Source organism: Centruroides sculpturatus, unplaced genomic scaffold (assembly GCF_000671375.1).
Source record: "Centruroides sculpturatus isolate CEXI.00-Female unplaced genomic scaffold, Cexi_2.0 scaffold415, whole genome shotgun sequence".
NCBI classification, from domain to species: Eukaryota; Metazoa; Arthropoda; class Arachnida; order Scorpiones; family Buthidae; genus Centruroides; species Centruroides sculpturatus.
In genome coordinates, this window is record NW_019384825.1 from 319,657 (window position 1) to 333,073 (window position 13,417).

The 13,417-nt window shown below is 29.7% G+C and overlaps 1 protein-coding gene across 1 annotated transcript in view; it reads left to right on the forward strand.

Moving 5' to 3' along the window:
• Positions 1-13,417, forward strand: part of LOC111630015 (importin-5-like) — a 101,005-nt gene that overhangs the window by 10,331 nt on the left and 77,257 nt on the right. Inside the window, 1 exon segment of the mRNA XM_023374007.1 lies at positions 11,801-11,881. Coding sequence (XP_023229775.1) covers positions 11,801-11,881 — 81 coding nt within the window.

Genomic DNA, 13,417 nt, shown 5'->3' on the forward strand with positions numbered 1-13,417 from the left:
GAGAAGGACAACGTGCAAATGAAGCTACAAACAAAAATAACTGTTACTAATGTCTCTAGAAGATAGAGAAGAATTTTAAACAAAAGCTATTGTTTTGTCTAAAAGCAGTCGAAGCCGAGATGTAAGAAGTTTTATAGAAAAATCCCGCGAGGAGGAGAAAAACAGCAGGGGGCACTAGTTGTTTTTTTATGAAGAAGCAGAAAGATGGCTGCTTAGTCTTTGTATACAGTTAATAATTATAATTAAACTTAGTTCATAGTTTTTTACCATTGCCTTCGAATTATTTCAAAAACTTTGTACACTCCACGAACACGAGGCGTACATATATATATATATATATATACACTAACACTTTCTATAGCAGAAAGCCTAAACATTGTGATGTCACTAACAGTAGTCAATCAGTTCTCCAATTTGTGGAAAGGTTAGAGATATTATTAAGAATGTGATGAGATTTATTACTTGTTTTTTATTCAGGGCTGTGGAGTCAGTAGATTTTTTTCACGATGATTCCAACCAGGGGCAGACTTGTTAATTAACAAAGTAGGCCTGAAAATTCTGACATAATCACATGATCTTGAAATCTAAGCTTCAATAAATATAGTTCTAATAAAGATAGAACATAGAAACTTTTTATTCCAAAGCTAAAATACTCCTCTAAGTAATGACATAGTCAATATATAAATATGTATTTTATAATTTTTACTTTTCCGGCTGTTATATAACAGAGGAAAAGTGTAGTGATTGATCAAAAAATGATCCCACCCCAAATTTTTGCATTTTTGGAGTCAGGACACCTTGAAATGTCGAAATATGCAAAAAATTCAGTTTTTTTTTCTGTATGTATGAATGTTAGACTTTATGGGAAGCACAATTTTGAAATGGAGTTGGATGTAGGAGTAATTAAGCTTCAAATTGGTTGAACTAAATCGGTTGGCACACATTTTAACATCCATTCATACAGAAAAAACCCCGAATGCTCTTGCACTTCTCTATGTTTCAAGGCTTCCTGAGTCCAAAGAGTAAAAGTCTGGAAAAGTCATTTTTTGACTGATTGTCATTCTTTGTTATAGGCCTATACTGTATGGCAATGATTCTGATTATATTTTAAAAATACAAAATAAAACTATTTTAAAAACTAATTAATTTAAGCATTAAAATTTGACACATCTACTGAATATATAAATTCACATTTATTGATTTGTTTGATGATGGCAGTGGTATTTGGTAAGCATGTATGAATAAAAGTAGCTGGAGTTGGCTCTCAAAGGAGTATAGACTCAAATTTGGGGAAAGGAGAAAAAGACCTAAAGATAAAAAGTAATGAGAAAGGTTAAATAGACCTTCTGTTATGCAATATGGACCCTTAATTTTCCAACCTTTCTCACTTCTTTATCTTTTGTCCTCTTTCTTCTTTCCCTGCATTTGGGTCTATAATCCTTTGAGTCTCAACTCCAGCTTTATTTAGTATTCCTTCCAGCATTGCAAGATTTGGCTACTTTGCACCAAATTTGGCTACCCTTTTATTAGTTTGATGTAAAAAATATCAGTTGGCACATTGGCTATTTTTTACTAATTAGAGACCCAAATAAAACAAATATTTGTGTTTTTCAAATAAATTTTTGTTAAGTTTTTGTTTATAATAAATGAACTTATCTATTTCTAAGTAAAAATTGAAAATGTCTGTAAAAGTAATTTTTAAAAATATTCTTTTTTTGTGGTAAACATTTAATACTTATTACTATAATCTAGACATGTTAATACTTAAATATACTTGTATATTTAAGGATTGGGACAAAATATGCTTGTGGCCCAAAACTCCATGACTTCTTCCAATGTGGCCCAGAGAAACAAAAAGGTTGGACACCCCTGCCTTATGCCTAAGCTCCTGTTTTTAAAAAGAGCCAGAAATTTATGTAAGATCTTGAGGAATGATAAAGATAGAATAAAAACAAGAAAAACTAGGCATCTATAAAGTTCCTTATGAGAACACCCTACTAGATGTTAAGAAAGACTATATAGGCGTCACCACTAGGAGCTTAGGCGTAAGGCTAAAAGAACATAGATATAATGTTAAAAAAGGATCCAATGCTACAATTTTGTCTCAAATGTTGCAAGCCCAGTGTTCAGTAGTGAAATGGGACGAGGCAACAATTATTAAACCTACACTTCTTTACCACCACACCGGAGAATAATATAATTCTCTTTCTAACCTGTTACCGGTGCGTCTACTACGTCGTAACGAACCAAAACTAACGTTTTCGAACCCTTATACGGTTCTTCTTCAGGCTTTTTCGAATCTCTGATGGAAAATGCAGCTCATAAAAAACTTTAAATTCGAAATATGTATGTTTGAATACACGTTTCCCGTTTCCGTTGTTGTATGTCATGCGCAGTCGACTCCAAAATGGATATCATAAATTACCATTCATAAACGCTAGCCACACTGTTGATAACGTAATCTCTTTTTTATAATTGATGCATTGATTATCCTTAAGGTTAGCTAAGTATATGCTGGCCGCCTCTAGCCATCTGATATGGTGTACTTGCCGTGTGGTACGGATAATTCTGGCTTTCTTAAATTCGGGGTCTATATCCGGATCGGAGGCATAAACTGCTAGTGCCGTCGTGTCCCTTCGTTTCTGAATATCCGCAGCATGTTCTTTGAGTCTAACCTCTAAGGATCGTTTGGTGGAGCCCACATACAGAAGGTTTCTATCACATCTGCGATCTATAATCATTATGCTGTAGACCCCTGACAGCCTATCTTTATCAGGTTGATCTTTTCCATTGGTTAGTATGTTGAATATCGAAGCGCACCTTCTGTAGGCTATACGTATGTGGTTCTTTTTAGCTATTTCTCCATATAGTCGTCTAATATATGGATTATAATTGACTGGAACGGTCTTATCCATATCTTGTCACTCTTCTCTTTGCGGTAGGTCTTGATTTGCGTTTTGATATTCATGCAATAACTTGTGTATGAGCTTGCCATATCCGTGTTCAGTGGCTATTCGTTGTAGAACCGTAGAACACGGAACTGTATAAGGGTTCGAAAACGTTAGTTTTGGTTTGTTACAACGTAGTAGACGCACCAGTAACAGGTTAGAAAGAGAATTAAATTATTAAACCTTTATCTTCCCCAACTTTATCAATAACGGCAGAGAAGATTGAAATATATAGAAGTAGGCTACATGAAGGATGTTTAAATGTGAGAGATGCTGAGAGCCTGCCGTTGGCGTGGAAGTACAGTACATGGTTAAAAAGTTCACTAAAATCTCGGACTAGAATTATTGGAAGATTTATGACATTTTATTTTGTGTTAATTTAAATTGTTCTTCCATTTTTCTTGTATAAGTTTTAAAAATTTTTTTTGTTCTAAATTTTGATTTAAATGTTGGTATTCTATGCATGGAATGTATCTGTTCCATTTTCATTTGAAGATGGCCTGTTAATCAGGCTGAAAATGTTTATTTGTTTCAAATATATATTTCTCGGCAACAAATTAAGGTGTTTTGTTTCTATGAGTTCCTTCAAGAATCATTCTAAGATTGGAAACCGGTTTTTCTTGTAACCTGAAGCAGACCTCAAGTGAGGCTGAAAATGTTTGTTTTACGAAGTTTAAGCAGTATCGGAAAGTAAAGGTTTAAATGAGTGAGTACAAGATTGTTCAAAATACCAGTATTCAGAATAGAAGATATTGTGATTGAACCTGTCTTTGCTTACTAGAAGAAAATCTATTTTACTCAAATGGAACATTTACTACATTTCCACTTTTTATATTCATGTTCAAAAGTGTAAAAAGCAACCATTATAGGGTTATTTCTTCAGGTTGTGAAGAAAATTTACAGTTCTTTTTAACAAATTCTGGTAAAAGTTTTGTTTGCTTTATTGTATGAATACTAGCTTACCCGTTGCGCATTGCTGCGATTTCAGAAGAAACGAAATTCAAGAAAACTTGTTATGATAAAATTAAATTTACATTTTATCATTTTTATTGAAACTTATTATTATTATTATTCATTTTCATCGGGAAAACATTTCAAAGTGTCGTTTCAATTCTATTTATTGGAATGCTTGTGGATACACGATATTTTTTGTTTTTCCTTCTGGTGCATACACGAATAAATCAGAAGGTTTTCTGATGCTTGAGCTGGCCACATACAGTTGTACATGTGAGAAGCATGGATTCTCTAAATTTAGCCCACATACTTGCAGAGATTATCAGAAGTGCGATATTCCCCATTTTTATATTTTTTTAATCCTTTATAATTTTGATCATTTAATTGCTTCTTCCTCTCTTCCTTGGCATGTTGTGAAATTTCTGATAGTTGGATAATAAACCATTTATTGTAATTTGTCTTTTTAAATTATTTTGAGTTGATATTAAAATTTGGAAAAGGGGGATCCCTAGATCGGTAAAATAGGCGAATTTCCTTCTACAACTTCAGTTGTTGTTCGGGATACAGTTAAGGTTTTAACAAAGTTCGAGCGAATACATAATTAGCAAAAAAAAGTTGAAATAAAGTGATTAAAGAAAAATTATTACAAATATCGTAAATAACAAATGCATATATAGAGATATTTTTTGGAGGGGGGAAATGGTCTTCACAATTTGAAATCAATTGAACACAGTAAAATGCTTGTATACACGCACGCCATCTATCGTAGGATAAATGTACTATGCTAGAAACCTTTGCAGGAGTATATTAAACAACTTCCCAAAGTTTTATGGCAATCAGATAAACAGTGTGGTAATGCATGAAGGACAGACACACAGACACATTCATTTTTATATATATAGATTAACATTGTAACAATGGTGTTTTGCCAGAGAAAAAGCAAAATTTGCTATATCAGTGTTCGTTTTAAGGTCAGTTGATTGTATTTGACTCCAATACAAGTAAATCCTAAATTTAAATTTATTTGTGAAAGAGCAAACACTTTTTATTCAGTAAGATCAGATGTACTCCCTTTATTATCTCCAACTTGATCACTTGTAGTGCTAGCATCAACATTATTATTAGGATCATTTACATTGTTACAACACTTTCATATGATAAATTTATCCATTAACTTTAATGGAAAAAATTACTTTATTACTTTTATTACCAAATAGTACACTATTCTATTTCTTTTCTGATTTGTGTTAACAAGAACATAGAATATACTAACAAATGCAGTGCATATGTGATGGTAACTTGATGAGGAATGTTGTCAGTGATAAATTCTTTTAACTTTGCTGACTGGAATACCATGCTGCCACAAAAATAATTTACTGAGCCATGTCAATGTCAGCCATATGGATGTGACAGAAAAAAATTATTTTTTGTAAAGCAAAATGAACAAATGACATAAATCAAATAGTACTTATGTCAGTTTTACTAATCAAATTAATTAATAATGTTACTTTGGCTCAGGAGTTAATTTTAACTCGAACTATCTTGCTGATTAATAAATTATGCCTTCTATATTTTATACAAATGGCACAAATGATAATTTACAAGACAAATGATAATATTGCTTTGATGCAATGAAAGTGTTTGGCACCTTCATTGGTTTAATAAACAATTCCATGTCTGTTATTCTTATGAAATAATAAAGCAATAAATTTTATTGTGTTGAATAAAATAGTAACATAGAATTGTCAATATGCTGGATTATATTGGGCTATAATATAGCTACTTCTTAATAATTAAATAACTATATTATAGCCCAATATAATCTGGCAGATCATTTGACCTTAATCAAAAATCATATTAATAGACGTTTTTATTTGTATGAAATTGTCTATGAATAAAATAATATTATAGTACATTGGAATAACATCTATATATATATAAAAATGAATGTCTGTCCGTCTGTCTGTCCTTCATACATTACTACATCATTTATCCGATTGCCATGAAACTTTGGGAAGTTGTTTAATACACTCTCATGAAGGTTTCTGGCATAGTACATTCATGCAATGATAGGTGGCACGCGTGTATATGAGCCTGTCTGTTTGTCCTTCGTGCATTACTACACCATTTATCCAATTGCCATGAAACTTTGGGAAGTTGTTTATTACACTCCCGTGAAGGTTTCTGGCATAGTACATTTATCCTACGATGGGTGGTGTGCATGTATACGAGCATTTCATATATAAAGTTGACATGAAGAGCACATGCGCATAAGTTTGCTTTATTCGAACTCTTTGTCTTAATGTTCGATTTTATGTTTGAATTTATATTTATGAATGATTCTGGAAGATCCAGCTTATTTTTTGAATTTAATAAACCTGAAGAAGAACCCAGAAAGAGTTACAAAAATGTTTATTCATCACTTAGTGGTATTATGCACTGGTTCGTGGTTGCAGTGAGTCTTAATTATCGTTATCCCAGTGTGGTAAGCAGATATCTAAAAATTTTCTAATTAGTCTCAGAAGAGAAAGGACATTCTTGCACTTGATAAAACGGGTAAGATCGGCTATAATCTAATAATCTTAATCTTTGCCATCAATACTTTTTCCTGAGCAATGCCTGGCTCATCTGCTAGTTTACAATTAAAACTTAAAAAAATTTTTTTATGGACCACTCGGGACAAGTTTTGTGAAAGCTGCTATTCCACAAAACTTGCCCTGAGGCTGAGAACCACTATTTTATTCAAATCGAAATCATGGGTTTTATAATATAGGCCTAAATCAACAATAGTTAATAATATAGCCCCCCTCTCACTTAATGACCAAATTCCATTCTAGGTCATAAAATTAACTTAATTGTTTTTGTTCTATTTATTCTAGATAAAGAAAAGGTCCAAAGGAAACTCCTAATGCAATAACTGTTTTAATTTGCATCTCTTACATATTACAAAACATATCAGCAAAAATTATAAAAAGGATGTAACAAAAAATTAAAGTTTATTCATAGAAAAAGACATTCAGATTAAAAGCAGCTTCCTCAGGCTTTAAGCCTGAAGATGCTGATTTTTTCATTAAATGGACAACCTCAGACTTTGAGCCTGAGGGTGCCCATTTAACAAGAACAAGTGAGAATGTTAGCTCTATTATTGGTTTTTGGTTTCAGTTGCTGCTTTTATCAAGTTTACCCAGTTGTGAGTGGTTGTTTTACATTCAGATTAATATTTTACAGTCATGAAATCCTTCAAATGGGATGCATAATAAAGTCTAAATTTATAAAGAAAACTAGCAGATGAGTCTGGCATTGCCTGGGCAGAAAATGACAACAGCAGTTATTCGGATTATTAGATTATTTCATATTTCTAACCCTTTATTATATTATAGTATTTTATTTATATTTACAAAGGATATCTTACGTAAGAGTTTATCACAACAAGTGCCCAATCTAACACATTTTAAAAATTCTTTAAATTGTATACAGTAGAGGAATAAAGAATTTTAAAAATGTGCTAGATTGGGCACTTGGTATGAAAAACCCTTACATAAAGCTGCGGTCACACCTTGCAATTTACAGCAGTGTAGGTAACTGCAGTTGTGACGGCTGTTCTCATTAACTAGTAAACTCCCTTCAAAAACTGGCGCAACTGCAGCCGCAACTAGAAACAAAAAGTTTGTTCTACTCATGCCAATTGCAAATCTGCATCCAATCAGCAAATGCTTTTGTGCCACATGATATGGTGGCAACATTGAAAATAGTTCATTATCATGGTGGAAAGTAAGAGGATTGATCAAACTTATTCAGGCTTATGAATGTCTGTGGGATTTTAATTCTTTGTTTTGTCAAAAATTTTATCTCTGTGTATTCTTGCAAGCTCTGACAAAATGATTGTATTTTTTTTTCTTTTGTTCATTGCAGAAAATAAACTGCTGGCCATTTTAATAAGAAAAGTGGCTAAAATTTTATAAATACTCTGAAGTAGAACATAAGCTGTCGGTAAACTCATGAGAGTAGTCAAAAACAAACTACTGCAATTTTATTAGTTTATTATGAGGTCATGTATTTTCAAGTTGCAATGCCAACAATGTGACCATAACAAGGTGCACGCAACTTTTGCTTGTTGCAGTTGTGGTCACCTGCAGGGCTGGAAATTGCAAGCTGTGACCACGACTTTTGATAACCTTTATAGTTATGTAGCTGATCTTATCCATTTTTACTGGGTGCAAAAGAATTACATTCTCCCTTTCTTCCATGGCTAATTAGAGAAGTTTTAGATGGGTCTAAAAATATGTTCAATTTTTCGCAAAACTCAAAAAACTGCATCTAAAATAGTACAGTAGAAGCCAAGTTCTTCAGGATAATCTTTAACCCTCTCCTTCTCCCCTGCTGGGTGGAATTTCCAAAAAATCCCTTCTTAGTATGCATTCTCATGGCATACTTTCTGTACAAAATTTTAACTTTCAACTCCTAATCATTTGGGCTCTACGCTTATTATCATTATCATTATTATTATTATTATCAACCCATCTCAATAATATTATAAGATATGTAGTCTTGGAGATTGTGAATGCTTCGTATAGTAAATACTGACCGACTGTGGGAGCTAAACTGATTAAAGAAGGGAATTTGTTATGCAAGAGAGCTGGTGGTTGTTATGTGAGAAGTGGCTGTAATCTGTTTATTGTCTAAGATGAAAATTTATTGATACAGTGAATGGTATTTTTACAAAGATTCTTAAGGCTCAATTACACTGGTTGAGTTTATTAGTTGTTTGCCAGCAAATAAATTAGTGAATGAGTAACAAAATTATTATTGGAAATGGGCTATTTCTTGCGGTTGTGAAAGTAATTTACAGTTCAGTTTAACAAATTCTGGTAAAATTTTTGTTCTCTTTGTAGTATGAAAAGTAACTTTATGACAATGGTGTTTTGCTAGAGCAATGGCAAATTTTGCTTTACGTCAAGAATTCACTTTATTGGTGTTTGTTTTAAGGCAAATCAACTGTATAAATATAGGAGTATTTGTAAAATAAATAAATGTGATTCATTGATTTGATAGTTCACATAGGACAAAATAAAGATGAAAAATATTTGTTTTATATAAATAGTTAAGAAATAAATCTTGAATTTAATATTAATTTAATTATTTTATAAATTTTTCTTTTATAGAATTATTCATTTGTAACAAATGCAATAAATTTCTATCATGACTTTCTGTTTTGTTTTGACAAAATATTTTGAATTATTTCTTAACTAAATTTGAAATATTTTGAACTTAAGTATATGAAATTATCTTATAGATTAATAAAATTTTTTTAATCTGTATTCCTATCTTAAAAATGATAATCATTATTGAACTTTGTTTCTTGGCTACTTTAATAGTTCTATTATAATGTGAGAATTGATCTGTTGAAGTATTATTAGTTTTTAAAGATAATGGAAAATTATAATTATCATCTAAATTTTAAATTATTTATTCTTATCATATATCTTAATATATAGGTATCATGGTTTATATCATAGGTAATCATAGGTATCATGGTATAATGGTAATATAAAGGTACAACATGGTTTGAGAATTGGGGAGACATTCCACAGAAGTCAGAAGACTGACTTCTGTGGAATAAATGCTTGATTGTGTGGTTCTAGTGCAGAATTCCACAACTAATTGTATATTTGAAAATATGTCTTCATGTTCTGAACCTTAAGAAGAACTGATTTGCTTGTATTTTGGTGCAAATTTTAAAATTATAAATTAATTACAGTATTTCATATTGTAATTCAAATTTCATTATTTCTATTAAAGCAATTAAGCATAAAAATTATTTTGAAAACTAGATTTTTAATCAAAAAGCTTCCTATCTTATTAACTTTCAGTTCCAATGTAAATGTCAACTGACTTAATTAATTATAAGGTATTGTCACAGCATGCAAAGCACCAACTTTAAGAGAAAGTGTAATTTTTTGAATTAGAGTGAACATTGTCAGTGTATAGTGTATACTTGAGTTCCTAAGGATGATGATAAGATGAAATTATAAAATCACATAAGCATCATGACCAACATTAAAGTTGCAAAATGTGCCCCTGGTCATAATGTGGCTTGTGTGGAGAAGCAGGAAGCAGGAAAGCCTGATGTAATATAATTGTTATTGAATTTGGAATTATTGAAATGCTTTATATTACATATTGACTGATATTTTGTACTAACCAAACTCAACGTTGAAATACCTATTCTTATCCACAGAATCACAACATTCTCTATATCAGCATTTCTCAATGTTTTTAAGCCTGAGGACAATATTCAGTTAAAGCAGTGGTTCTTAACCTTTTTATACTCACAGCCTACCAAATATTTCATAATTTTTTTGTGACCCCCATTTTTTTTAAAATAATAATTTATGTTTGTTAAATTATCTATAATAAATTGAGTTTTTTATTACTGCTTTATTTTTTTATATAATAAATGTAAACATAACTTTATTATTTCATTATCTATTTAAATAACATTTAAACTTCACAATTAAACATAAAAACTCATTCTTATTTTATTCTTTTGTTAAAAATTAAACATTTAAAAATTCATAGAAAAAACAAAAAATATTCAAAAATAATTTAATGAGATTTCTTCTGCTGAATATCCTCAACTAATTTGTTAATTCTTGGTTCAATTGTTTGTAATGCTATCTGCATGCAAGCATATAATTGCAATTGATTGCGTTTTTTGTTTTTATATCCACCATAGTTGAGAACCCTTTTTCACACAAATAACAAAGTTGTGTGTAGGAAGAAATAAGAAATAAAGTTATCGCATTTAGTTAGTAATATTCATTAAAGCTAATATGTCTATAGATGTCATCTTTTAAAAATATTATACAGGGGGTTCATAAACCTCATTTTTAAAAATATAGTAATTAATATTTTTAAGTTACTGTAATCTAGGATTACAATGATATGCACACATTTGTGCAAAATTTGAATAAAATCATCTCTAGAGTATGGATAGAAATTTAATACTAGTTTTAGAATTCTTAAATTGATACATTTTTAATAAAATACAAAAATATAGAAGATACAAAATGTCTTTGAATACCTGTCTTCACAATCACCAGCAACAAACAATCTTCATCTAGAGGCGACCTTTTTATGGAGACTACATCTCAATAATGCAAATTGATTAAAACATCCTTTTGTGACATTGCTGGTCCTCTGTAGATAGAGGATTGTTGTCACTGGTGATTGTGAAGATGGGTATTTGAAGACATTTTGTATCTTCTATATTTTTGTATTTTATTAAAATGTAAATACCATCTGCCAATTTTAAATGATATATTTTTATTATTTGATATAATATTTTGATTCTTAATAATCTATGTTAGTTTATCATAAAGTGATGATAAATATTTTCAGTGTTTTAAGTAGAACAGATAGAATGAGAAAGGGAACAAAAGTTTGTTCATTTTCATTACTGTATATTAGTTCAGTAACAACCATGCATGATGTTATCACTGTTTGATATATATCTAATTTTGTAATAAAATTACTTTATTTAAAATAAAATCTGCCTTGAATTACTCTTTATGTGAATAATAATTTAATTGGCAGAATAACAAACTATTTAATCTTCCAAAGTTCCAAATTGTGTATTTCTCTTTTACTAGTTTGATATTATATTTGAATTTTTAGTATCAAATATATGAGAATAATCTGTATATTTAATAACTATTGCATTTTTAAATTTGTAATATTTAACAAAAGGTTTGTATATATTAGTCTTATATTAGTAAGTATATATATTATCTTATATATTAGTACATGCATTCTACATATATAAAAAATTTTACTTCCTTTTAATTTTTAATTTTTAAAACTGAAATTACCTAATGTGAATATTAAAATTTATGTAGGAAGCACTTGAGAATATTCCAATTGCAAATAGAACAGGCTTTCTTCTTGCTGCTGTATCAGCTGGAGACAACAGTGATGAGGTAATAATGTTATAATATTTAACTCTTAAATAATAATATACTAATTTAAAGTGTTATGCTATTAACATTTAATTAAAAATTATGATATATGATGTATCTATATATAAAAATACTAATAAAATATATTATCTAAATAATTGAATTAATTATTACCTACAGTAGAAACTGCTTTAGAAGATAACCTTTGGGATACACAAAAATGGCCTCTAAATAAATGTAATCTTTTACTTATAAGAGCAGTTAATCTTTCTTTTTTCATTTAAACTTTACAAAAACTTTGTTTATTTATTTAAATTGATATACTTTGTTTAACTTTTCTAAAATTTAAGCTAATTAGATCTATATAAGTGTTTTGAAGTAACAGAATTCAATACAATTCACCATTGAAAAATTTTATCATATTAATTTATACAATGTGTTTTTTCATAATTAATGAATGTGCCAACTTAAATAAAGGAAAAGTATTTCCTTAAATAAAATTATAATTTAAAGAATAATAAACAAAAAATTTCTGTTTTAACATTAATTAAGAAACTTATACTGTATTTCTGAGAATGTTCTTATGTGCGTGGAAATACAGTGTGTTCTTAATTATGTGATGGTTAAATGTTCACAAAGGATAAAAATAACAATGACACAACTTAAACAGTTCTGTATTAAACTGAACCTTAATTTTCTGCACAAACAATTTAAAGTTTTCATGATACTTACAAAATTGAAACAAACAAATCTAAGTAGTTGGCAAAAATTATTATAATAAATTTTAATCATGAATTATAATAATTACTACATTGGAATACTTTTTTATTTAATACATGTAATTAATTTTAAAACAGTTTGAGGATTTTTCAAAGTTACAACAATGCAGGAATAAATTTTACCAACAACATGTGGGAAGGATATGCATCAATGATTGAAAACAGATTTTATTCAAATTGATATTTTAAAAGTAAATTATATTTTTTATTTTATTATTATTTTTTTATTTCTCAAAAAGACACTGTGGCCAGGTTGGTCTTTTATCTTAGAGCAAAAACCAACAAAACCACAAAAAAAAGAATAAGTAAAACAAAAACAGGACACAAGCTGAGAAAGAAAATTACATTCTACCTCAAGTCTAAAAATTAATTGAGAACAAATATCACTGTGGCTTAAAGTTTTTTTCTTTTTTTACATTCTTTTTGAAGATTTCATAACTTGATATGGTTTGTAAATCATTGCACAGACTATTCCAATAGAAGAATAATTGAAAGATCAGTGCAGATCTCCCCACCTCTAGTTTAACAGTTGGGAGACTATATCCACGAATTATACAAGTATCTCGTGTTGATCTGCGACATTCTCCTATACCAATTACGAGGAAGCTGTTTTCCTTTTTGCCCTTTATATACAGTAGAGCATTGATTATACGACTCAATTGGGGACTGGGGTTGGTCGGATAACTGAAAAAACGGATAACCGAAAAATATGAAAAAATACATTATTAGTATAGTATATTAGTATATCTCATGTAATTAGTATATTAGTATATCGTTA